Source organism: Didymosphaeria variabile (assembly GCF_027946475.1).
Source record: "Didymosphaeria variabile strain IMI 356815 chromosome Unknown scaffold_2, whole genome shotgun sequence".
NCBI lineage: Eukaryota > Fungi > Ascomycota > Dothideomycetes > Pleosporales > Didymosphaeriaceae > Didymosphaeria > Didymosphaeria variabile.
In genome coordinates this window covers 4,389,756-4,415,701 of record NW_026611621.1, presented here as the reverse complement: position 1 = coordinate 4,415,701, position 25,946 = coordinate 4,389,756, and the positions used below count along the sequence as shown (strand labels likewise).

Below are 25,946 nucleotides of genomic sequence, written 5' to 3'. Positions count from 1 at the left end.
CACTTTTGCACGATGCCAATGCATCGCTCACAACGCCATCTATGATACACGCAATCTACAGCCCAACCCCCTTATCTTTCCCTACCGTCTAAACCGTTCATAACTCGTATCTTCGTTTCCAAACGTCCGCGCAAAGTACTCGTCCTCTCCATCGTCCTCATCCTGCAGCAACCTCCCATGGCTATCCTGCCTCACAACTCTCCCCGCCTGTAGCACCTCCTCCGCATCCAGCGGCGTGGCAGGGATGCTAACATGCACCTCCTCGAAATGGTCGCGCAGCGGCGTCCGCTGGTACCCCGGCTCGTACGACATACCCTGCTCGTGTTCCCGCTCTTGGTCCTCGTCACTCCCTCTCTTCGTCGTACTCGACGCCCCTATCGACGACACCTCACCCCCGACCTTCACCGGCGTAAAAAACCCGCTATTATTCAACGTCGCAAACGTACTCGGCGTCCCCGGCCGACTGACCATATCCTCAGGTCTACCATACAACTCGCCATCGCCGCCAAACTCCTCCCTGAACTCCGCCCTCTTCTTGAAGTTCTCGAAGTCGAGATCTTCCTCCGCGACGAGCTCCACGCCGGGGAGGTCCTGAGCGATGGGGACGGATTTTCCGGGGTCGTGGGGGTCCATTTCTGCCATGAAGACGTCGCTGTAGCCGTAGGGGGTGGTGGGCATAGCGCGGTCTGTGGAGCGGCGGTGCGGCGCTTCGAAGATGTTTCTGTCGCCGAGGGAGGCGCGGTGGCCGTACAGTTCTTTGAGGAGGTGCTGCGATTTGGCGTGCACCATGGGCGTGATGAGTTTTTTGTACAGTGCTGGGTGGCCGAAGCGCACGGCGACGCGGTCGTTGCGTTTCGGTTTCTTTCCGTCCGGCGAGGCGGTGTCTTCGGCGTCGGAGAAGGGCGAAGTGGAGTAGTAGATGAGTTTGTCGTCGAAGGCGCGCTTGCAGTACCACTTGAAGGCGAGGAGAAGGAGGGGCAGCGGAATCATGGCATATAGCATGTTGCCATTCCGCACGGAGTTTATGCTGCCTACACCTTGGGCGCCGACGACAAGGGCGATGACGGCGTTGCCGAGAGCGACGCTGAAGAGCATTCTGTTGACGAGGAGGCGCCAGAAACGGCCGCCGGACTCGGTCTTCGTGATGAGCACGTATTGGACCATATATTTCTTGAACCAACACTCGATGACTAGGTAGAACGCTGTGATGGGAAGGATGATCGGTTGTAACGTGCCAAATGTGAGGCCGACTACTGCGACCTGCAGATAACTGTTGTAGTACTCGGCGTACAGAAAGGGTTGAGGTGCGCTGAGTTCAATGAGCTGGCGAGGTGTAGGCGAAAAGAGCTTGCGCTGAATATAGCTCCATACCAGAGGCCATGCCTGCGCAAGATCCGTAGCCGCAGAGAGATTCTTTTGCATTTGCCAGGTCAGCCAGAAGGTAGACATGTTGCACAGTCCGGTCATGACTTTCGAGAAAACGTGCGCTGAACGAATAGCATCCCACACTCCTTGATCCTGTGCGGCGATGACGGAAGCAACGAAGCGCCACGCTGATCCGAAGATCGAGAAAACGACAAGGTTGTTGAAGACGAAGAAAGCGTACAGACGGGCTGTGACGTGACGCTCCCTAGACGTTTTAGAGACGTCTCCTGAGTGAGTGTACAGACGGCGGAACAGGACCGGAATGCCCATGTAGATCAAAGTTTGTACAGCAGGGGCAAGAATACCCTGAGCAATACCCCAACCGGTAGGATGAGCCTGTAAGTTGGTTTGGAACGAAGGCCAAACTAATCCTAAATGAGAGAAATCCGAGAGGAAGACTGAGGTGAGGATGTTAGGAACAATGTAAGCAGCAGTGAAGAGGACCATCCATAGACCGTCCCAGAACATGCGAACTCGTCGGGTAGCCCTGCTCATGGGGAGATTCTGCCAGAGAAGATCGTGGGGCTTTGGTGCTAAGTAGACATCGCAACCTTTGGGGCCCTTCTTTCGCGATGCATAGGCGACTGAATGGGCGTCTTCAATGTGTGGATAGCTGGCGAAACCATAAGGTGTGGGGTTCCTCTTGTCGACGCTCTCGCGCACCTCTTTGATCTGTACTTCGAGCCTAGCGATACGGTCCGTTAGGTAATCTATAGCGTCGACCTTCTTTTTGCCGTAAGTTGACCTGTCATCTTTCTCCGTTTTGCACATCGGACGCTTCTCCGGTAGCTTTTCCGGGTTGCCCAGGTATTTGGCGAGAACAGCCTCTAGCTCTCGAACAGATTCATCATGTGCTTCGATCAGCTTCGGAAGGTCTTTGACATTGCGACCAATTGCAGTCCTCGGTAGTGCCTGGGTCGGCATGACCGTTTCCACGAGCTCAGCAATTCCAGCATCCGTCCTCGACGACTCAGGAATATGAGTCAGCTGAAGCACCGTCAGTACTAATTCGATCCAGCGATACGTCCTATCTCACCAAAAGCGTCCTCGAATGCAGACTCGACTTATAATCCGCACTTTCAAAATACGCCCTTTTCAACCTATACACAGCCCTGTAATTCCACCACAGGAACCCACACACTGTCCCCTGGAACAAGTACGAGCAAATCACAAAAGCCCAGAACTTCGGCCCAAAGATATACTGCGGTGTGAACTTCATCAGCGTCGCGATGTCGTCCCATTGCTCGTAAAAGGCGCTCCCTCCCACCACGTTTACCGGTATCAAGATCCCGCATCCGAATATGCTGAGCACGAGGAAGATGTTCCGCAGCATCCGCAGAAACCGCAGGAAGACGACGGCATCGAGGCCGATTTTTTCTACCAGCTCTTGCTCCTTGACATCTCGTATCGCTGCGATCCAGCCCAAAGGCTTGCGGTCTAGTTGTCGCGGGGCATGTTTCTCGTCTGCGTGTTTGGCGCGCGGGGCGTAGACGCGCGAGTTGCGAGGACGAAGTATGCAGAAGAGGAGGAAGAGGCCGCCAGAGACGGCGAAGGCATACACGATAGCGGCGTAGATGGAGTTTGTTTGAACCTTTGAAAATTAGCAAATGATGGACATGCAATTGAAGAGAAGGGAAGACACCTCTGCTTGGAACGGATCCGCGATCAGATTCAGGAATTGGTCAGTACTGTCGGAGCCAGAGTCTCTCGGCGACTGCCGGGTGTAGGCGCTCATATTCGCATCGACAGTGGAAAAAGCGAAGGAGTAGAAAGAAAAGCACGCGAGCAAGTATCACGATAAGATGGGATGGAAAAAGAGTCAAAAATAGAAACACGCGTCAACTGCAGTCTCGAACAATGATCCAGACCTCCAGGTCCCCATATCTCTTCGAACCCGCGTATGTTGGGAGCCCACACAGAGCGATCGTTCTGATCGATCGCCGCCACGCGACGTCATCCTAGTGTCCGGAGCCCCACCAGCGTTGCAATCGATAACGCGGCCTCGGTGGGTTTTATCAAGATGCCGCAGCTGTCGCAACTGAACGACTGTTTCACAATCGCGAGCTGACAGTCTGGATGTAAAGAAAGTATGGTTCACGATTGACGCCGGGGTGTGCACCGGTTTGCTGGGTCGCGTGTGCTTAGCAGGCACGAGTCGCGAGGAAGCAGGATTTTCACACGAGGCAGGGTCCAAGCCAATCAGATCTTCATGTTTTTTAACATGTTTGGAAACGCGGGAGAATGGTCGGAAGACGGGGTATAAAGTCAGCCATGGTTGAGGTACGGTAGTTGCACGTTTGGATGCAGGTGCGGAGATTACAGGTGTCTGCTACTGTAGGATGTTAGGCTAGATAGATATCTTCCCTATCTTTCAACGGCCCCTACGTGCGGTTAGCTCAACGGCTCTGCTTCTCCAAGCTTCGGCCTGACTGTCGGGAAAATGCTCATTCATCCTTGGTGAACCCAATCGTAACGTGCAAGTCCCAGCGCAGGTAAGCTCCAGACGCCCTGTCCTCGAGCGCCTTCTGCTTCGACTCCTGCACCTCTTGCTCATTCCAGTATCCGTCTTCCTTTATCCTCGCCAGATTCCCTAGCCCATGATGCACTGCACCAATGCCAATTTCGGTGAAATCAGGCCGCTGCTCGGGATTTCGGTCGGTGCTTAGCACGTCCTCTTCGATGTTGACCAACCCCGCATCTGCGTACATCTTCTGCCAATCTGGTGGAAAGCACCATTGAAAGCGCTTGACAAGCGTACCATTAAACTGATTCTGCGCCCTGGTGAGAAAGTGTCCTGGCGTCGACTTGGGTGACTGCCCCCGGAAACCCCTGGCCTCGAGGAAGTTGCCTTCCGTCCACTGGATAGCACCACCGGGCTTGAGTAGCGGGAGGATGTTCTGTAAAGTAGGTTCCCACACGCCCACGCCCATGGAAATGATGATTAGTCGAATGTTCACAAGGTCGAACTTTCCCCTCAGTTCATCCGGGATCGGCTTCTTGAAGTCGCCGAACTCAAGCGTGACGTTGGAAGGAAGAGATTCAGCTGGTAGAAACTGGTCTGAGGAGATATCGTAGCCATTGAATGTATATGTTGATGGGGAAACTTTAGCGAGTTCGCTCATCCAGATTCCAGTGCCCGTGCCAACGTCGGCTATCCGCGCGTTCTCTGGTAGGACCGCGGCAATGGAGGGGTGGAGAAGATATCCGATCGCTCTAAAACCTGGTCAGCTTCTTCCACCTTTCTCTTTAAGATTCAGACTGTGACAACTTACTTCGTCCACACATGATGCTGCTTAATCAAACGCTGCTGCTCATCAGTCGCTCGACCGAGCCAGTACGGCTATGACACTCCAAATCAGCTAGTTACCTGAAACGAACTGAATGATACACATACCTCGTCGTGACCGTTGACTCGTGACATATTTCGTGGTATACGTTCCTTCAGACGCTGTTGAACTGGAGGGGTACCGTGCGTTTGGTCTCACGCCGGACGAGCCGGCGGCACGTCAGTAGCCTCAAACACCAATTCCTTCGGGCGAATTCTGCTTGGCAAACAGAAAAGTGGAATAAAACTTACAGCCGTCGATGCGGTGTAGCCAAAGGGGTTAGCGTTAGCTCGGTACTTAGCCGATGCTATCCTTGAGCATTCGTTGGTGGGGCAGAGTTATATACGGGGTGTGGTGCAAACGGTCGAGGTGAAAAAAATACCGTAGATTTTCTCAATTACGGGCTGAGCCACTAGGAAGCGATCCGATTAGGAAAAGGTAACAAGTAGGAAAGCAGGTCCAGGTGAAGATACGCTTAAAGTGATTGGTGAATTCCTTAATTTTAGCTCAGCGAGTGTATTAAAAGGTCTACGATCTCATTGTTCCATAAAAAAGACTCGTGCTGAGGTAGGAAAAAACTGGTCAGTCAGTCAACCAACCTGCGCCAGTAGTAGCCCCGTACTGCAGACTTGAGATTGGGACAGCTTCAGTGCTGGTTCAACTTTTGGCCAGCATCATTCATGGAGCGGGTTCCTGGAGTTAATTCCCGGGGTTGATACCTGGAGTTGAACCGTGGAAAAGTCATGATATTAGAGCTGCTTGAAGTCTAGAGTAAGCGCACCTACAGAGCCTCTCAATTGAGAAGGAATTTCTGCGATGCTGTCCGCAGCAACTCCAAGAGTGCGCGAAGATATGGCCATTCAAGCGACGACAGGGAAGAGGTAACTCGATGTATTCGTGCCTAGGGGCGCTGCTGTACCTATGAAGTTGCTTCAGACATTGATGCCATTGCAATGCCGGAGCCGCATCAATTACGAGATAGGCCACTTGGAGCAATGCCATTGACGCAGGATCTTCGGCTTTCAGGAGAAGCGGTGGAGTTCTCAAACGTGAAACCTGTCACGCTTCATTCGTGCCTTTGAGGTGAGGATCCGCGAAAGATCTCCAAAGGACCGATTCTCCTCCGTGCAAAGAAAGATTTGTGCTGTCAAGTGATGTGTCTGAGGCGCTTATCTTTTACCCAGTGCCGGCGGTGCATGCCTGTCACTAAGCGGTCAGAGATATCACGACACCGACGTGAGGCTGAGTGGTTCGGATGCTGCTCTCACCACTGCCGAGTATGCGGCTCTTGCTCAGGATCGTATACCGCCGAGCCGCGCCGAATCCGCGTGCTCATCCCCGAAAGCAAGTTTCTTGTATTGGCAGCTGTCAGGAGATAGGTAGACATTGGTGGTATTGTTTTGCGCCAAGTGGGCCTTTCATGCTTTGTACGGTACCAAGGAACGTTTGGATGTGAGATCTGAGGGTATGAGTGGGTCTACGTCTGTACAATGATGTCAGCATGGGGTTTCCCTACGCGCCCAACGATGCCAACGCAGCATATCGCGGGGTTCTTGGCGTTGGGTTGGAAGGTCAGTGCGGAGTGGCCCCAGTTCAGTTAGTTAGCCGCGCGGGAACTCGGATAGTTGGCGGTGATGAAGATGAGGCTGGATAGACCATGTTGAGAACAAGCCGTAAAGTTCGGTGAGACTGAGGAAATCAGCAGAGTGGGGGCGGTGTTAGCAGGGTGTTGAAGTGGTAGGCCAAAAACGTACAGGAAAACATGAAGTTGAGTGTAAGAGTGATGAATTGGTCAGGCTCGGCGGAGCCTCTATATAGGGCTAGTGCCTAGGGCGGCACCTGCCAGCTGGTACGGAACGCCTTCCGCCAACAGTCCTCCCAGCTGGCGGTGTCAGCGTGAATGTAGATTAAGTACATAGGCATAAGCATGCAATCCGTAGGTCCACCATGGTCCTTGATTAACACCATAATTACCATAAGAACCGCTGATCGGCGGACTGGTTGGAAAAGTGCTTTTGGGAGTAATTGATCAGTGAGCGAGCGGTCAAAATGCGCGGTTTAGATAGCGTCTAATCGAGCAATGATCGATATTAGTGAGTGACCTGTGAGGTGATTGATCAATTGTGATTGATTGATCGATTGGACGATTGATCGATTGATTTGATCGATTGATTGATTGTCGACATCAATCGCTATTGGCGATTCGTGACTTTAGGTCCGTGAGTAGCGGTAACGGCAACGCCTTAGTACAGATATCGGCAAGATTGTCTTTGGAGGCGACATGTTCGATCATGAACTCGCTGCCAGCATACCTGTGGCGTACAAAGTGATAGTGGACGTTAATGTGCTTTGACCGGGCACTGATCTTGGAGTCTTGAATGAGCGACAACGCAGCCTGGTTGTCGACTAAGAGTCTGTAGCGATAGTGGTGGCGATTGCCGCTGCCTGTAAGCTCCGTGATCGCCAGCTTGGACCACACCAGGTGAGCAGCAGCGTATGATGCGGCCATATATTCTGCCTCCATTGTTGATTTCGCGACGCAGGCTTGTCGTTTTGATGACCAAGTAATGGTAGAGCCGCTGAGTCTCAGTATGTACCCTGAGAATGACTTTGCGTTGTCTGGGTCAGAACCGAACGAGGCATCTGTATACATGATGGCCTCAGACTGCGCAGTTTGGCGGACAGCCAGCTTGAAATCTACAGTGCCTTTCATGTAGCGCAGCACCTGGGTAGCGAGTGACACGTGTTGGTTAGACGGGTTCGCATTGTATGAACCCAACATGCTGACGGTGTACGAAAGATCAGGTCGTGAAACAATAGCGAGAAAGTTGACAGATCCAATAATTGATTAGTGATATCGTTGGCGATCCTCGTCGACGGGCCCTTCAAAGCGAGGCGGAAAGTGGTTAGGATCCAGCGGGGTCTTGTAGGTGTTACACTTGTCTATGCTGTAGCGGCGCAGTACGGCATTGATGTAGGTGCGCTGATAGAGGTAAATTTGGTGACCGTCGTCGTCATTATAGTCGAACTCTAGGCCCAGCAACAACTTGGGGCGCCCAAGATCCTTTATGCGGAATCGCTGGCCAGCTGCAGCCATAAATGTAGTGATTGCATGGGGGTCGCCAGCCATGAGGACGTCGTTAACGTACACGCCGACAACAAGGTCCTTGCTGATAAAGACACAAGGGTTAAATGACGACGCAACGAGGCCTTGTTGGCGGAGCCATTCGCGAAGAACGTTATACCACTCGCGACCTGATTGCTTGAGGCCGTAAAGTGCTTTTTGGAGTCGTAATAAATCGCCAGGCTTGCCAATGCCTGGCGGACAGCGTGCATATATAGTATGCTTAAGTGTCCCATTAAGGTACGCTGCGTCGAAGTCCATCTGTCGAAGTCCCCAGCTCTTGTGGATTGACAGCCAGACAATGAGTCGCAGGCTATTGTAACGTATAACGGGAGAATAGGTGTTGTTATAATCAATCCCAGGTTGTTGTGAGAAACCTTACGCCACAAGTCGCGCCTTGCGCTTGATAATATCGCCTTGCTCGTTCTTCTTTACGTCAAATACCTAACGTGTGCCGATAGGTCTGGTACCCAGCGGCAGGTCTTCTGTGCGTATGATATCATACGTGCTATTGGTCTCGTGCGCGCAGATTTCGTGGGCGATAGGTGATCGCCATAGCGGGGCGTTGGCGTCGCTCATGGCTTCAGCGTGTGTGCGCGGGAGGTTCTCGCCAGTGGCGATGGCGGCGTAAGCGTAGATTTCTGTTATTGTCAACACGTCAGAGACCGAGTCGCTCGTTGCGGCGTTGGCATTGTGTCGCGACGACTCTCGTGCCTTGAGTGACGGAACAACTGTGCGGCCCGAGCGAGTTGTTGTCGCCGAGGTATCAGACGTAGGCGTTGAACGCGAAGATCCTGGCGGGTCGCGTGAGTGAGTAGCAGCGGCGCGTCGGCGTCCTTGATGAGTGTCACCGCCGTGCGATGGGCCGGGTGTCGAAGACCCAGTCACAGGCGGTGGTGGCATGTTCGACACTGTCCTTCGTGGTGGCGAAGGTGGCATCTCAAAAGGAGTTTCCGGGTCCTCCATGTTCGCCAGGTCATGTTTGATGTGGCGAATATTGAATTGCTCGTTTGGAGCCATTGGTTGAACTGCGCGGTCTGGTTCGCTGCCGTCCTCAGAAGTGGCGGTGAAATACTGTGGCGACTTTCACGTTGTGAATGATTGGAACTGGACGTCGCGTGATTCGACGATAACATGTCGGTTGGGTATATAGACGTGGGCGACCTTAGTGTCGCGCCTATAGCCAACAAATATACCCTGTTCTGCGCGATGTAGCAGTTTCGAGTCTGGATCTCGCGCTTCCTTAGGAATGTGAACGTACGCCTTAATTCCAAAAGGTCGAAGATACTTGATCGCCGGCTTGCGATTGAATAGTCGCTCATGGGGCGTGCGGCGTAGTTTGTCAGAGGCGTGCGGCGTGAGGTTGATAAGGAAGTAGGCTGTTGTAATAGCCTTAGGCCAGAGGAACAGCGTTGAATCACTATTAATTATGGAGCGAGCGATCTGCGTCACTGTTTGATTGAATCGCTTAGCGATACCGTTGAGCTTATGAGCGTAAGGTGGCACAGTGTGGTGTTCGATTCCATTTCGCGAAAAGTACTTTTGGACTGTAGAGGTAAGGTATTCGCCGCCATTATCTGACTTAAAGCGGCGCAACACAGCACCAGCGTTGACATGTTTGATTGTTTGATTGAACTGCTTGGTGGCGAACTCCACAAAGTTAATGATAGCTTGGGCGGCATTGGCTTTCTTCTTGAGGAACTTGACCCAGGCAAAGCGCGTGCAGTCATTAACAAACGAGATATAGTAGCGTGAACCATTGAGACTCTTTCGTGAGAACTTGCCTGACAGATTTGAATGTATGACTTTGAGTGGTTTTGTTGATCGTAGGCGCATCGCTGCATTGTGTGTGGGGCGGCGATGTTTTGATTTGGACATAGTACAGGTCTTACACTCGAAACCTTTGGGTGTTGCTGGCACTAGGTGGCCATCGCGATAGACGCGTTCCGGGTTATTGATTAGACGGTGTCTAACTGCGTGGTAAAACTCGTCGAAGGAACTGAAGTAAGCGTGAGCGTGCTTAACGTCCTTGATCGCCAGGGTTGATTTTGAGTGACTTGGTGAGTTGTCTATCTGAATCTATATCGTTCTGTTGAGGTGGCGTGCCCACAAAGCAGTTTTCCCTTGCCGTGTAAGATATAAATCGTTCTTGACGGCGGTGAGTTTGTAGCGATTTCGGACGTACGCCTATGAGAACAGGCGGGTACGATGAAGCTTACTGGAGTAGAGGGCATTGGTTAGTTTGGCGATGCTTGTTGATCTGTTAGGGAGTTAACAGCGTAGGCGTATCGTTCCCACGCCTTCGATGGGTAGTTTGATGCCACCAGCTATCGTGATTATCCCGTGCCCTAGTAAGAGCGACGTGAAGTTATTGATACAGCCAGTTATGTGGCGCGAAGCGCCGGTATCAAATAGCCATAAAGCGGTTGGGTTGGAAGCGGCTACTGCGTTTAGTTGATGAAGAGAGACAGCGTGGGCACTTATATGTTCGCGGGCGCGTTTCCTGTTGGCGTTGATTCCTGGCGAGGGCGTTGATGGCGGTGTGCCCAAATCAATAACGCTAGCGACGAACCCATTTACCTTAGTAATTAAGTTGTCGTCATTATTATCTAACTCGCTGTTAACGACTTTGGCAGAGTTGCCCTTCTGTCGCTTGCTGCGCTGCCTACCAGCGACTTTCTTATCCTTTAGTGGAACTTTCTTCTATTACTCCTTATGTCGGCGAAGCTCGTTACAGTTACTATAGACGTGGCCAATGAATGTTAAGTTGTGTTTTCGACACCAGGTGCACTCATTCGCGTTGGCGGCAGTAGGTAAAAAGGATTTTTCGCCAGACCGCGCGGTCTGGCGTGATCGCACTGCGGTTTGGCGCGCTGCATACGCAGTTAAGGAGTTAGTGGTATCCAACAAATACTTTTCACTAATGTTGAGTATCTTGGGCTTAATGTCTTGAAAAGCAGTAAGCTGGCGGGTAGCTAGGTTGTCGATAACGTTGTCTATCGTGTTAGGCAATGTCGCTAAGAAGAATAAACCCTTAACATTGTTATTGTTGAACATGGCTCTTATAGCGACAGCCACAGGCTAGGTTAACGACGTAGAGCGCTTGGATATACGGGTCTAGCGCTAGTGAAATTTGTTAAGGTAGAGGCGAAGGTCGTCACTATCGCGATATCGCAGGTTTGTGAGGCTGCGAAATAGTAGGATCGACGATTGACCAGTATCGCGGTTAAAGCGACTAGTTAGGTAATCCCATGCCGCTGGTGATATCTCACAGTCAGCGACTTGTTGCGTTAAGTCGTTGTGAACTAATAAGAGTATTATAACGAGAGCTTTAGTGTTATCAGCGTCCCATGCATCAATTGCCTCAGTGTAAGCGGTTAGTGTTGCCGCGTCTGCGTTCGCAGCTAATATAGGCCGCGGCTTCTTCTTTAAGATAACTGGCCATAGGCCAGCGTATCGGAAAGCGATTGTCCATGCTAAACGGTATTCTGTAAAGTTGTCGCCACGGGCGGAAAGCTTTAGCAGCGATGCAGGATCGAGCTTGAACGAGAATATTGACATTGTAAGTGTGCGTTAGGGTCAGCGTGTGACTCGAATCAATCGGGTAGGCGTCGATAAGGTCCTTAACAATAGTGGTGGCAATAGACGTTATCAAAAAGCTCTTTTGGAGCGTGAGCCTCAAACTGCGCATTCTGGCCGCTATCGTAGCAGGTGTGTTGTGTAGTAATTAATCTGCAGCTAGGGTGTGCTGCAGGTATCGATTGGGCAGCTAAGTGCAGCGACGCAATGCAGTAGAATCGCCAGTGGCGGTAAGCGTAGCGATGCCTGCGGACGCGCAGACGTGCAGCTGAGCAGAGCGTAAAGTAATGCTCAATATAGGCAGCGGAGCGCCGGGCTCATAACCTGTTGAAGTGGTAGGCCAAAAACGTACAGGAAAACATGAAGTTGAGTGTAAGAGTGATGAATTGGTCAGGCTCGGCGGAGCCTCTATATAGGGCTAGTGCCTAGGGCGGCACCTGCCAGCTGGTACGGAACGCCTTCCGCCAACACAGGGGTCACCTGAGTTTGTGGGAGGTAGAGTCTAAACGCTTCTGAGGAGAGATATGTGCCAGAACAATGTCTTCAAAGATGAGAACAGTGTTGACTCCGTCGGTCGCTCAGTGAACGCATGCTTGTACGTCGGCGAAGGAGCTATTGAAATCCTTGGTCCGGCACATGCGCTTGAATTGGGATCTGTAGTGCCAGTCATGTTTCTCCGAGAAGACTCAGCGCAATGTAGAGAGCAGATAGAGTCCGATGCAAGCGACAGAAAACGATAGCTAGGCACCATATGGACCAGCGCCGGAGCACGGTAGAGCAGCGGTCGTGTAACGTGCGGTAGCAGACTGATGAGAATCGTGGTGGTGGTGAGACCGTATTCGGCTACCGACGCCACGACAGGGTAAGGATCTCCAAGCAGGGATAGCCAAGCCCGTGCGCAGCTTGACAAGATGTTGCACGGTTCGCAAACAATCGCGTACATGACAAGCGTGGGAAAGGCGAGCGAACCCCGCCGGTCGATTTGCTGCAAGTCAATATGGCGGTGAGACAGACTGTTAAGCCGAAGCATCTCACCTTGCACAGCAGGAAGGACTCGAAGCAGTGCTATCGTGAGGATTGCTGGGGCGTGGCAATGGGCTGGACGAGACCGCGAGAGGGAAGACGATAGCATACACCGCCTCGATGGCGTTCATGATAATGACCATCCTCCAGATCGCCACGATCAAGAAGAGTCAAACCACCCAACTGTCGAGCAATTGCAAGTTAGGAAGTGGTAGTGAGGTTGCACAGGGCGAGATACTGGCGTGGTGTTGAGGGGCATCTGTTGCGGGTTTAGACGGCTGGTGGAGTTCGGCTATGCAGGCAGCGCCTTCCTTCTTTTTCGAATCGGGCAAGTGGGGTCTTGGATTTTTATATCGACACATGTGCAGTTTGTGGTGCCGTTGTTCCGCGGCTGGTCAGTACCACCAAAGCCATGTTGCCTCGACGCATCGCCGGATTGTGTGGCCCAGAAAGCAAACCTAATGTCAGAAAACGAAGGCGTTGATGCCCGCGCAGGGCCTGTAGGACGTGGGTGTCGCTCCGCCGTGGCCGCGCGGTCGAATCGGGAGGAAAAGGACCCCTGCCTCAGGATTCCAGGGTCTTTTCGCCAAAGCGCGAAGCTCGGTGCACCCTGATGACCGCGGTAGCCGCACGAGCGCGTAGACGTGCTCCAAGCTTCCCATCGTGTGGTGGTGGTGATCTTTTCGTTTGATTGCCTGTGGTCATCTGATGCATGTCCTGAAGTGCTCGCAGATAGCCTCAAGACAGGGTCCTCTGGGTGTGCGGCGACAACGAAAGCCGATACGGGAGGTGCGCGCATGTGATGCTCCCACGAACAGGAACCGTCGGCTTGTGCGACGGCAGCGGCTCGACTCGCGCAAATGGCTGGCTGCAAAGAAGAGTGCAATGGCCCTCTGGTTAGGCTGCGCTCACGGTTCTCTGCGGTTCCTCTGCGCAGCAAAATGGCGTCACGTCCTGCTCCTGTAGGTCTGCTGCCGTCCCACATTGGAGATTGATACTGGCTAGCGGCGTGGCCAAGCCTTCTCCAGTGCTCGCCGCGCAGGGAAGCTTGACCATACGCGAGGCCCATGGCGACCTCATGCTGCGCGACCTCTGCACGGGAGCCACGCCGCGCCGGACTTGCTGTCTGTGCCCTTCGTTGCCGGCGCAGGGTGCCCGACGACCACGAGCACCCTCGAACTGATTGACGCTGCTGCTGCGCGAGACGATGGTGTAGGGAGCAGTGTTTCCCGTTGAACGAAAGTGGGACGCGATAGCAGCAGGCGACCTGTAGTGCGATGGATTTTTGCGCGGACGGCGTGAGATTTGTGACAGGGAAGCAGGAGGCCTGCTTAGCGCCCTGCGGCGGCGTGGATGAGGACACTCGACTGTGGTTGGCGCATGACTAGGCGGGCTAAGGTTGCAGCGTCGCTGTCTGAACGACTCCAGGCCGCTGATGAGGCTGGCAGCGCTGCGTGCATCTTCCTGGCTCGTCGCCGCGGCTCCGTTGCACTTCTCTGGCGTGCATTCACTCCACTAGACTCGCGCCGTGGGTCGCGCCTTCCTCTCTACGCGAATCCACTCCGAACCGTCTGAGCGTGAGCGGCCCGCTGCTCGGAACAAGGGCCCATCTAATTTCTCTAGATACGACCACTCCCCGCCGCGCGACTCGGCCCTCTGTTGTTGTTGTCGTCGTCCTCGACGCCTGCCACCATCTGGCATTTCCCCCCTGCAGCCGTCAGATTGTGTGTGTGCGGCGAGGCTTTGCCCGCTGCAGTATCCTAGAGGCTCGCTATCGCTGCACCTCTCTTTGGTCGACACTCACAGCCGCTTCGCTTGGGCTGCTGTTTTCGAGCGCCTGCCGCCCAGTGGGCTTCTCTCCCTGCCGCCGCTGCATATTAGTTGGGCACTCCGCCGTTTCTTGCTCGTCACCTAGGTCCGTCACCTAGGCCACGGGAGGCTCTCGACGGTACGTACTATGGCTCAAGTTCCGTGGTTGACGTAGTCCTAGTGACTCGCTTCTCCTACTACATTTCTTCAACCCCGCCAGCTTGGGATACAGCTCCGACAACCGTATATCATGCCACACAGCGCGCATTTTACTGACGTTTCCAGTCTTGCAGGCGGTTGCAGACTACAGCCGTGTCCCTAAATCGGCCCGCCGCCAGGGAACAACAAACGCGGCCGCGCCCCTCCTTCGAACCTTCGAGCGCTTCCTCGACCCCAATCACAATCGCCAAACGTGGTCATATCACGACCTCTGCCCTCAGCATTGCCTTGGGCCCTACATGCAGTTTTTGTCTGCTTGCGAAGAACCATGGACACAGAAGATGGAACGATTTTCATAAAGGTATGAGGTTTTACTTTGAACGCGGGGCACTGCACACTACGAATCCATACACTGGAAACAACAAATGTTAGTCCATACAGCAGGTGCATTCAGGCTACTGTCTCGACAAAAGACAATGAGTCTGAGACTGGGATCACGCCAGCTTCGTGGAACCACCCTGTTGAGCAGCCCCGCGTGATGCTATACCATTCTTGTACACAGTACACAACAACGTGGCGGTTCCGTCAAATCTTTTGCTGACAATTCTATAGAATCTAGCGTACTTTGTACGGACTCACGAAAAAGCGCTCGCAAATGCCCTGCAGCTGCAACGACAAGCGCCCCGCCATGGCCAGAGCAACTCCGTCTCCTCGCCTACAGGCACCAGTTCTTCATCCTCCACGTCGAGCGTGTGGGCAGCCGCCCTGTCCCTCCCGTCGCTGACCTTCACATCGCCGACGCTTAAGCCAGCGAAGCTCACACTCACGCCCCATCACCTCTTCTACCTCCTATCCCGGTTCGAGGACCTAAACATATCTGTGGGACCAATGAATGTTCGATTAGAGAACATACACACTGATGTATCACCGACCAACTATGTGTCGTTTCTTAGCAATGCCCAGCGAAACAAGCAACGGCCCTCTGACCGCGACTCGATCCACTCCGTCTCCAGCATACGTAGCGTGATGTCTGGCATGTCTTCATTGTGGTCATCTCTTCGCTTGTCATCCAACAGCGACGCCAAGCAGGCAAAGCAAAAAGCGCAACTCGAGGAGGACATCAAATATCTCTACTCTGCGTTTACCAAGATTCCGTGCCTAAGACTCGCACCTGACCACAAAGCTCGCCTCATTGCGGGATATGAGGAGTTTCCATTCGACAGCGCAGTACCTTTGCACGCTTTCAAAAACGTCACCGCTCTCGAGATCTACGATGTCGACTTCCGCCAATTCTACGGATGGGACCGTCTCGCGGACAATCTACGCAGCCTGACGGTCAAGAGGGCTGGCGTTGACGATCCTGCCGACCTTCTCATCAACATCGTGCTGGACGACATGGATAAGCGACGCCGCCGCTCTGCCAAAACACCTTCTTCGCCTGCCGTCCCATGGCAGGCAGGCAGTCCCGCCAGCAAGCACGCTCAGCTTGCACGTTCGGATTCACCTCCAGCGTCACCTACAGCCCCCAGCAAGCAAGCTACAAGTCCACGGAACTCGGCCTTAATGCGAGACGGCTCGCGCACTTCGGCACAACGCCAGCGTAGCGTTTCACCCTCGAGACCTGCGAGTTCACGCCACTCGTCGACACGTGTATATGGCGCGAATAGTGCGCCTAACATCCGCCGCTCATCTGGTAGCTCAGGATCAAGTGCGATATCGACCACTCCACGTGGAAGCTCTGCCAACCTCCTTTCACTAGGCTGGTTTCCCTCAACCAAGTGGCGTTTCCTTCGGCATTTGAGTTTGGCTGACAATGCGCTTACCAGCATTCCAGCGACTAGCCTTGCACCTTTGGCCAATACTTTACAATCGCTCGATATCTCTGCTAACCTTTTCGCGGAGATACCAGACAGCCTTGCGACTCTGTCCTGCCTGCGTGCACTCAATCTATCCAACTGTATGATTAGCAGCCTCCATTCTTTGGGACGGAACCCCCTGCCTGCGATCACTACTCTCAACTTGCGTTCCAACCGGCTAACATCGCTTGCGGGCATCGAGCGACTATTGTCATTAGAGCGCGTAGATCTACGGGATAATAAGCTGACCGACCCAACTGAGGTCGCTCGACTCACCTGTGTCCCGTACATCACCGAGGTCTTCGTCCATAGGAACCCCTTTTGCAAGTCCTACAGCAACTACAGGGTCACTATATTCAATCTCTTCCGCAAGACTCCGGGCTACAGCGAAGATATCAAGATCGACTCCACACTCCCCAGCAGCGGCGAACGAAAACAGCTCGTGGTTAGAGTACCGGAGCTTCCTAGTGTTCCCGTCGTAAAGCCACCACCTGAGGATGAAACACCGCCACCTCCCACTCCACCCAAAGTCGTGAAGGCTCTCGATGCTGCTGATCTGACCGAGATTCCGCACACTTCCCTCCATCGATCGAAGAGTGGAAAGAGCGGGAAAGGCTCCCATAGAAAGAAGAAGGTGCCAAAGCGAAGAATTGTAGAGCTCGTTCAGAGTGACGCCCTACAGTCGGCTGAGGTTACTCCACCGCCGAGTTACAGCACGGATGACAACTTACCGAAGCCCAAAGCGACTGCATCCGCAGATATTGTACCGCGCCTCGAGGCGCCCAAGAACGAGAGCACTTCAGGTGACCCTTTGAAGACACTCCCGCAGTTGGATACTGGAGTCAAAGCTCCCAGCGAGACGACGATGCAAGCCACAAGCCCTCCAGAATTCGATGTTACTAGCGATCTGTACAAGAGGAAGATTGAAGCTCTCAGACAAGATTTTGGCAACAACTGGCTGAGCGCACTTGGCGACGAAGCCTGGGATGCCAAATCCGTGACCAGCATTCCCTCTACGCATAGCGGTTTCACGTCGCCTATCATCAGGCCCGCCATGGCCCGCACCCCTAGCCAAGGCATCGTTTCTGGAGGCCGAACACTCGGGTAGCTGCACATCCCACAAGATACCCCAGAAGCTTCATGCTTCCTAGCTGCACTATGTGTGGCCCATTTTGAAACCTAGCGATACCCCCGTCTGCTTTTTTTAAGTCGTATGCGCTCTTGAGGCTCCTTGGAGTTGTCGTATGTGAATGACGTTTCTGCGTTTAGTGCTTTTTGGTCATCTAGATCTTTCATTTTCGCATGGTGTTGGGTGGACAGGTTTCCTCTCTCGAGCGGCGAGGCCACGCTCGTTGTATCGATAATCATCTCCTCTTCCGCGCTTTCCTTGTTGGCGGCAATCTTCCCAAAAAAGGACTGTTCTGCTAGCATTTCTCGCATTTTCGTACGTCGTTGAGGCATTGTGCTTGCTTATCTTTTCCATCTTCCCGCGGTCACGAAGGTTGTATCATTCTCTGGCGTTTTTATGTGCGGTCTTTCCTATCATGTCTCTCATGCAATGTTAAACGGCCTCTCTGCGATGAAGATGCTCATCGGACGGCGAAGCAGTGCGAGACACAAGAGATGACAGGCATTGTTTGCTGCGGAGGATCTTGTTTCGTGCATAGTGAGGAGTTGGAGTTGTGGTGGATGGGTAGATCTTTTGCATCAATAAGAAGAATTCTGGTTCCTTAGAAAACATGAGAAAAAGGAATGTACGTGACGTCTGCGGTTGAACGCGATGGTTTGGCATGTTACGGGCGCGGGTGCCATTGCTCAATATGTAAGATCGGATGCAGGGTGCGTCGATCGTAAGCATGCATTGATTGGCGGCTCACTCGTCCCGCATGCGAATACCGACAGGGATGTATAGCTTGCAGATGTGAAATGCCGCGCACGTGATTTGCGACGTCATAATGTACACAGAACCACTTCTTTCATCCCCAGCTTTAAGAAGCATGATCGAAGGGTGTTTATGACGAGCAGCTTACGATAGCTGAAGCTGGATGCAGCCATGTCTTAGGGGAGACTATTGGAGCCAAGCAAAGAACCATGGAACGCGCCGGCGCTGGCAACGGGGCATAAGCGGCTGTGCAGGGCTAGAACTGCGTGTTTTGGAAGAACAACAACAATTTTCTGAATCGTCTCACAGAAGATCAAAGGGTCCAGGGGAAGGGGGAAAGGGCGGTTTACGCGTTCTGTTGCTGATCGCTCCACTGTTTTCTGCGGGCTGGTGTAATATCGCATTGTAAGGTGGGCTTGCAATAGACCTGCGTGAGAGTTGGTGAGAGCAGGAGCAATGCAAGTCTGGATAAGACAGCATTCTAGCGCATCGTGAGGAGTACCGAAGATAACGGCGCAAGAGAGCGACCGCTGTGCTGACTGTCTCACGTGCGATGTACCATCATTGTGTATACAGACATAGACTTGCTTGGTGTTTTGCAGCATTTTCTCTTTGACGTCCCAGCGCCGCCTTTAGAGCCTAGTTCGTAGCTGCCAAGCAAAGCCCGAAGCGCGAAACCAAACCTCGCCCAACTTCAGTGAGCCCACAGCGCCCACGATCCGCCCCCGAAACTTGCGACCCCATTCTGCCCGTACCTCCACGTCCAGCTCAGCGTCGCAGCATCGAGCCGCCCAAGCACTTTCCAGCGTCCCCAGTCGCGAGCAGCCTCCGCAGCGTCTACAAAGGCGGTGAAGTCACAGCAGCCCACCCCGACAGGCTCCTCCCTCCACAACAACGCCGCTTTCACCCACCCCCTCGCGCGCCCGCCCTCCGCAATTAGGCAGCCTTAGGTATCTTTCTGGTTGACTTCTGCAATTGATCTCCTCGACCCGCAGCTGCCGACAAAGTCGCGTGCTTCCGGCGATACCGCACAGTCACCCTCGACGGCCCTCGAGCTGTTCTTTGCACGCGAGCGCCCCTCAACCCCAGTGTTTCAACCGCGAGTCTAGTCTAGAGGTACGTCTTAGACGTTTTTCACTTCATTCACCGCTGCAGTGCCTTGGCACGTCACTGCCCGCGACTCGCCGTGAGTGCGTCCGTGCCTAAACGGTCGCCGGGCTACGATTTTCCGCCGTAACCCAACGCCTCTTTCTCATAACAACCCACTGACGCGCACACGTAGGGAACACAACACAACCATCTCCCGCGTCAACCCCCTCCCTCACTCCGCGCGAGGTACGCCCTCGGCCCGCAAGCTTTTTCATCACCGCACCCGAGCCAGTAGCAAGTCACAGCTATGGCAGAAAATGAGGTGGACTTGGACTCTATCATAGATAGACTGCTCGAGGTCCGTGGCAGCAGGCCCGGCAAGCAGGTTCAGTTGTTGGAGACGGAGATCAGATACCTATGCACCAAGGCTCGCGAGATTTTCATTTCGCAGCCCATCCTCCTCGAACTCGAGGCGCCCATAAAGGTCAGCACGCCCGATTCCTGCGCAACACCAATAGCTTGGTTCGCTGACAACATGTCTAGATTTGCGGCGATATACATGGACAGTACTACGATCTTCTGCGCCTGTTCGAGTACGGCGGCTTCCCACCGGAAGCAAACTACCTCTTCCTCGGTGATTATGTCGACCGCGGCAAGCAGTCCTTAGAAACCATCTGCCTACTCCTTGCATACAAGATTAAGTACCCCGAGAACTTCTTCGTCCTTCGTGGCAACCACGAGTGCGCCAGCATCAACCGTATCTACGGCTTCTACGACGAGTGCAAACGAAGATACAATATCAAGCTATGGAAGACATTCACCGACTGCTTCAACTGCCTACCAATTGCCGCTATCATCGACGAGAAGATCTTCACCATGCACGGTGGTTTGAGCCCCGACTTGAACTCTATGGAGCAGATCAGGCGCGTCATGCGTCCAACTGATGTAAGTAGAATCTTGCGTGATGAAATCTTTCGTTGTGCATGGTCCATACTAACTTGCGTAGATCCCCGACTGCGGTCTCCTGTGTGATCTCTTGTGGTCCGACCCCGACAAGGATATCACTGGCTGGAGCGAGAACGACAGAGGTGTCAGTTTCACGTTCGGTCCAGACGTGGTATCACGCTTTTTACAAAAGCACGACATGGACCTCATCTGCCGCGCCCATCAGGTCGTAGAAGACGGTTATGAGTTCTTCTCGAAGCGCCAGCTTGTCACACTCTTCAGTGCGCCAAATTACTGCGGTGAATTCGACAACGCGGGTGCCATGATGAGCGTCGATGAGAGCCTGCTCTGCTCGTTCCAGGTGAGCTCATCATTTTCTGTGTGCAAAGCAACTGCTAACGTCCGTTAGATCCTAAAACCCGCGGAGAAGAAACAGAAGTACGTACCCTCAAGTTTCGGTGCCAGCAGACCGATGTCTCCTCGAACCAAGAAATCCCAGAAGTAGTCCACCAAACATCACAGAACTATACCAACTTTCCATGCAGCAGGTTTGGGCGTCGATAAACGATGCTATATTGTTACGCCCTCCCCGAGTCCAACGCCGAATCATACTCTGCGAAATTCGTCCCCGCATTCATCGATATCGTTCCCCACCTTCCTTTTGCGGCACCAACCCCCACCGACCATCACGACTTTTTAGTCTCTTTCGAATACGTTTACGCGACTACGGCACGGATGCTACGATTAGCTGTCTCATACTGCATTGGCATAACGGCATTGATCATGGCTCGAGCAGCGCTTGCGCTTATAAGTCAGTAAAAGAGGCAGCTGCAACGGTGTTCAAGAATGCCTTCTATTCCGGGAGGTATTCTACCGAGCTTTTCAAAAGACACGAATTACGGTCGGGCACCTTACGACTCTCATATAGACATATAAAAAGGTCGGATGGGGTCTGGGACTGCGAAAGACAATGGGGCAACCCTCGATTTGAAGCGCCGGCGGCGGATGCTTCTGCGAGCTATTTGATTCATCTCTTGTGGCGACCATGGCACTTCTGGGTTTGACGGGCGCCTTCTCAAGTCAGTCGTTTAACCACCAACTTTTCCTAATCTTTCCATTTCCGTTTCCTTTTCTAGTGTTAGTGTCGGCTTTTTTCGCCTTGTCGAGTGTTGCGTGCAACTGAGACGGGTCACTTGGGGATGTACGCTACGGGATGGGGACCATGGGTGCCGAACAGGAGAAATGAAATGCGTTTTATGCATGCTTCCGAATGTGTGCCAATGTGATAGGAGACCATATTCCGGACCTTGCCCAACATCAGCTTGGACTGAAAGTATAGTTTCTTGTTCCCGTGTAACTCCGCTAACCATAGCTCATGATGAAGTTCCATCTACAGCTTTCTACCAATTTTCCTTGTTCCAACCACATCCTTAAGCACTCGTCCAGTAGCAGACGTTCTTAAACAACATGCTTACCAGAATGAAGGTTTCCCTATCGAACTGGTCAAGAGTAAGCGCTGCGAAGTAGTTTCCACAGACGGCCAGGTCTCGAGGTCAAGAATTCCTCGGCTGCGATTCGATCATGCACCCGTCAGTTGGGCATGCAGAACTCTTCCACCATTGGAGTTTTTCTGCTTTGAGTCAACGTATCGTAGTTCCAGCACATCCGCATCAGATATGAAGGTTTGCTTCATCTAGGTTGTCAGCGTTGATTGCAGCGTTGGGATGTTGTGGGTTGATTCCACCAATCGTGGGGAGGCTTGCCGACGACTATTCACCCACCACAAAGTACAAATACTCGGGTCTGCTATGACTATGATTTTTGAACTCTCCTCAATTTGAGAATACTTTGCGAATCCTAGTCAATTTCTCATCGAGGATATCTTGCACCACCTCACCCTGTCCACAATGCTTCTTACTTCCGCCTTCCTCCTTTCTTTCCTGTACCCCTGCGTCTCAGCCCACGGCTACGTCCAGCAGCTCCTTCTCGGGCCCAACCTAGTCGAAGCATGGAACCCATACAAAGACCCGCAGAAGAACCCTCCTGTGAACAAAGTAACGAGGAAGTTCCTGGACAATGGGCCCGTTACCGACAACGCGTTTTTGACGGATGCCATTACGTGCAACTACGGCGCAAAAGGCGCTGCGAATAATGTTCCCGCTAACGTGAGTGTGGAGGTCGCGGCGGGGAGTAAGGTGTCGTTCTTTTGGACGGAGTGGACGAGTGATCATCCGGGGCCGAGTATGTTTTTCCCTCCGTTTCCCCCTGTTTTCACTAGAAGGCGAAGGCTGAGAAGCTGGTATTGATAGTCATGACATACCTCGCCAACTGCGCCGGCGACTGCACGACGTTCTCCGGCTCAACGGGCAACGTATGGGTCAAGATCCATCAGGCTGGCTACGATTCGACGCTCGATCCGCCGTGGGCGTCGAAGCGTCTGCCCACGCAGAATAGTACTTGGAGTGTGACGTTGCCGGCGAAGTTAGCAGCGGGAGAGTATTTGCTCAGGTAAGCTCCTCCCAATCCGATAGACTTCCCAAGATCGTTGCGTACGTCAACTTGAAGCGACGAATCTGACCTGGTGTCACAGGCACGAAATTCTCGGTCTCCAACGCACAAATACGAACGGCTCCCTTGCGCAGTTCTACCCTAGCTGCAACCAGATAAGCGTAACGGGGAGCGGGACTACGGCGCTTCCGGTGGGTATTGCGCTGCCGGGGGCGTATCAGCCGGATGATACCACGAGTGTAAGTGACGGGAGGATGTGAGGTCGAATGTTGGAATGCTAAACTAGAAGTAGATCTTCCTCGATTATCGTAAGATTTCGGCTGATAAGCCTTATACGGCTCCTGGTGGGCAGGTTTGGGGCGATGGCGGGTGGAGTAATCAGCAGAATATGGTGGCTACATGAACGAGGTGTGCGGGCTGAAGTGTTGATGTTGAGTTTGTTACGTAGGTATGAGTTTGAAGCATTTGTTCTAATGGTTGAGAGAGGGGCGGCCGAACGAGTAGAGAAGCTTAGTTCGTCGTTCTTCCCACTTGCGCTAGATCCAATTTATGCCCTTATCCTTTACCTTCAAATAATTAGATATCATTATTTACGGATGGACTCGACGGAGCATTGTGAACACGTACTGGACATAGTAGCGCGTACTCCGCTGATGATGCATAGCGTCTGTGGTAGCGGGAGACGTAGGCTCTTAGCGCGTACTAAGTTTCCCTTGATAATCTAATGAAAAATTGCATTAAGAGTCTCACATGGGTAGGCACGATGGAGATAATACTGCTGTGAGGCAATAAAGGGAAGTTTGCTTGAGAGGGTCTTGGTAGATTTCTAGTCTTCTGGGCTTCTTTCGTTGTAGATAATATGGTACTAAGATATTATCATCGGCATTTTAAAGAAAACAAACTAATCATAAGGTAAATACATTATATTGATTTGTTGAAAATCAAGATAGGTTAACCAGAGCCATGAATAGGATTGAAAGGTACCGATATCATAAGTCGTCCGGTGCGCGCAAATTCAAGAGAACCAGTAGCTCCCTGACCATACGTTCCTCACTCGCTACTGCTGAGACTGACGAGCTGTCTACATTCAAGATCAGACCCTCTTTTTCAAATGACTCCCGTATATAGTAAGTCGCCGGCGCGCTCGTGATCAACAGCTTGATTGAAGCTCTCATACCAGTGTCGTTGCTCAGTCGGATCAGGCTAAGGATTACTGGGACCGCATCCTGGAACTCCTCTCCCTCGTACACCACTGCGCCATCGATGACGAAGAACAACGCTATGCCTTGGGGAAGCTGCCGTACTAGAGAGACGAAGAGATCAATCGTTGCGCGTAGGTCTCCGCTCATGAGGTTTTCGGTGTTCACTTGGTTGTGCAGAGATTCCGTGTCGAACGACCACTGTCTCAGAAGCTGCTCGACCAAACTCTTGATCATTGCCAGGCCCGCATTGGGTACGCCTACTCCATGCTGCCCACAAAATCATACCGCGGATATGAATCGAGTGTTCGAAGTGTTCGAAGCGTTCGTCCGTAAGACGCCCACCAGCGTCTTACAGAATACCGACAACGGCGACACATTAGCAATAATTTTTGGAAACCGAGTGTCCCAGTGAATAAGCAGTTTTGTAGACGACTGCGGTGTAACCCAATCCTGGAAGAGCGATTTGTTGATGATTTGCTCCGCCCTCGATCGTTCTGTGGAAGGAAGCTGTGCTTTTTTGCTGTCTACGACTGAAATATCGTTTAAATCGACGGTGTATGCATTCATCATATACCGAAGAAAGTCTTGGTTGAGAAAATGTCCTGGTGTCGCCCCTTCAATCGAATGTAGTAAATGATGAAGCACGCGTGACTGCCTCTCCATGGAGAAACGCAGTCTATTCGTCTGGGCTCTCAGGTCGATCAGCTCTTTTTCCACCTCACGCTTCCACTTCTGGTCATCATTATTCTGGCCTTCGTAGCTCATGATGCGATATAGATGTATTCGAAGCTTTCGGTAGTAATCGACGTAGCAGTGTAAGGATTGAAATCGATTTATCAAGTGCTGAATGATTGTATGGAGGAGGAAGATGAACAAGTTAAACAGAAGCCTTCTGATCCCTCGAGAGTATATATAAGTCATGTGTGACTCGAACCTTTTTGACTCCAACATATTTGACTCGAACCCACGTGGCTCTAATTCATATATGGCTCGAACTTATGTGACTGGGATTTGTGTAACTCTAAATTACGTGACTCGAATTTCTGTAATACCAAAATATATGACTCGAACATGGGCGATTTCGGCGCATGCTTCATGAGGTCGCGGCCTTTCATCTGTATCATCTCGAGGCTGTCATTCATCCCTTTCCGTTACATGCACCACTAAGACGACCTTCACAATGCGACCCATCTCATATCTGATCAAGAAGCAAATAGCCTTTTCAATGGCTGTCAATGTCGTTTTCTTCAAGTCTACAGAAACGATATGGATATTAGTGTCGCCCACCTTTGCTCCATGAGAATGGCCGGAGCGTGTAAGCTGACTACGATCAAACGGAGGCTGGTGCAAGCGGAGGCAACAGAGATTCTAGCTGGAACTGTCCTTCTTGTGGCAATCTCCAATCTGATCTCCGCTCTACGTCCTCTTTGGCTTGTGGATTTAGTCGATTGCAAAAATGCTTTCCCCACCTTTTCGAGGCTCTGGGTCAATTTTCTGTTTTATCCCCTTATAGATTTCCTCTGCAAAATCCACTCAACTATTAGCTTAATTTGATGATAGCAGACGTTCAAATAGGGCACTGAACTACTGAAGTAGGCGTACTAGAGTGATCTACCCAATAATAGAGTAATGATATCATAGATGTACAATACAAATGAAAAGGTGGAGGAACTTTTGCAAAGCACCGATAGAAAGAGCATTAGTCATAGTTTTCATGTCTTCCTATGTTTTTCTTTTGTCAAATTGGAACACATACACAAACGATTCGTGAACGTCGCGTATGATATTACTGCCATACAATACAATAGGTATTGGATTTCTTGTGAGATCATGACTTCTGTAGTATGGCATGTGTGGTGGTGACGCCTATGTCGGATGCCTAAGGCTTACAACACTCCTCATCTGCGCTAAGGTTGCAGTGCTGTGCCTAACTCATGTGCCGGACTGATGTGCCCAACTGATGCGCTCAACCCGTGCTATTATTAGTGAAGCCAGAACAAATCAATTCAAACCATCAAC

The 25,946-nt window shown here is 52.2% G+C and overlaps 6 protein-coding genes across 6 annotated transcripts; 3 read left to right on the top strand and 3 right to left on the bottom strand.

The window, feature by feature from the left end:
- Nucleotides 1-81: 81 nt before the first annotated feature.
- N0V89_003176 (uncharacterized protein) lies at nt 82-3,160 on the bottom strand (the record flags this gene model as incomplete). Its single annotated transcript, XM_056211978.1, has 3 exons — nt 82-2,412; nt 2,462-3,016; nt 3,068-3,160. 3 exons carry the CDS (start codon nt 3,158-3,160, stop codon nt 82-84), a joined length of 2,979 nt encoding a protein of 992 aa, XP_056075451.1.
- A 709-nt stretch (nt 3,161-3,869) lies between these two features.
- N0V89_003175 (uncharacterized protein) lies at nt 3,870-4,710 on the bottom strand (the record flags this gene model as incomplete). The annotated part of the gene is made up of 2 exons (XM_056211977.1): nt 3,870-4,645; nt 4,707-4,710. The coding sequence occupies 2 exons, from the start codon at nt 4,708-4,710 to the stop codon at nt 3,870-3,872; spliced, it is 780 nt and encodes a 259-aa protein (XP_056075450.1).
- Nucleotides 4,711-14,773: 10,063 nt separating this feature from the next.
- On the top strand, nt 14,774-17,409 carry N0V89_003174 (uncharacterized protein; the record flags this gene model as incomplete). Its single annotated transcript, XM_056211976.1, has 2 exons — nt 14,774-14,806; nt 15,058-17,409. The coding sequence occupies 2 exons, from the start codon at nt 14,774-14,776 to the stop codon at nt 17,407-17,409; spliced, it is 2,385 nt and encodes a 794-aa protein (XP_056075449.1).
- Nucleotides 17,410-19,579: 2,170 nt separating this feature from the next.
- N0V89_003173 (uncharacterized protein) lies at nt 19,580-20,722 on the top strand (the record flags this gene model as incomplete). Its single annotated transcript, XM_056211975.1, has 4 exons — nt 19,580-19,756; nt 19,816-20,217; nt 20,279-20,578; nt 20,627-20,722. The coding sequence occupies 4 exons, from the start codon at nt 19,580-19,582 to the stop codon at nt 20,720-20,722; spliced, it is 975 nt and encodes a 324-aa protein (XP_056075448.1).
- A 1,402-nt stretch (nt 20,723-22,124) lies between these two features.
- On the top strand, nt 22,125-22,729 carry N0V89_003172 (uncharacterized protein; the record flags this gene model as incomplete). The annotated part of the gene is made up of 2 exons (XM_056211974.1): nt 22,125-22,458; nt 22,527-22,729. 2 exons carry the CDS (start codon nt 22,125-22,127, stop codon nt 22,727-22,729), a joined length of 537 nt encoding a protein of 178 aa, XP_056075447.1.
- Nucleotides 22,730-23,714: 985 nt separating this feature from the next.
- On the bottom strand, nt 23,715-24,193 carry N0V89_003171 (uncharacterized protein; the record flags this gene model as incomplete). The annotated part of the gene is made up of 2 exons (XM_056211973.1): nt 23,715-24,150; nt 24,189-24,193. The coding sequence occupies 2 exons, from the start codon at nt 24,191-24,193 to the stop codon at nt 23,715-23,717; spliced, it is 441 nt and encodes a 146-aa protein (XP_056075446.1).
- Between the last annotated feature and the right edge of the window lie 1,753 nt (nt 24,194-25,946).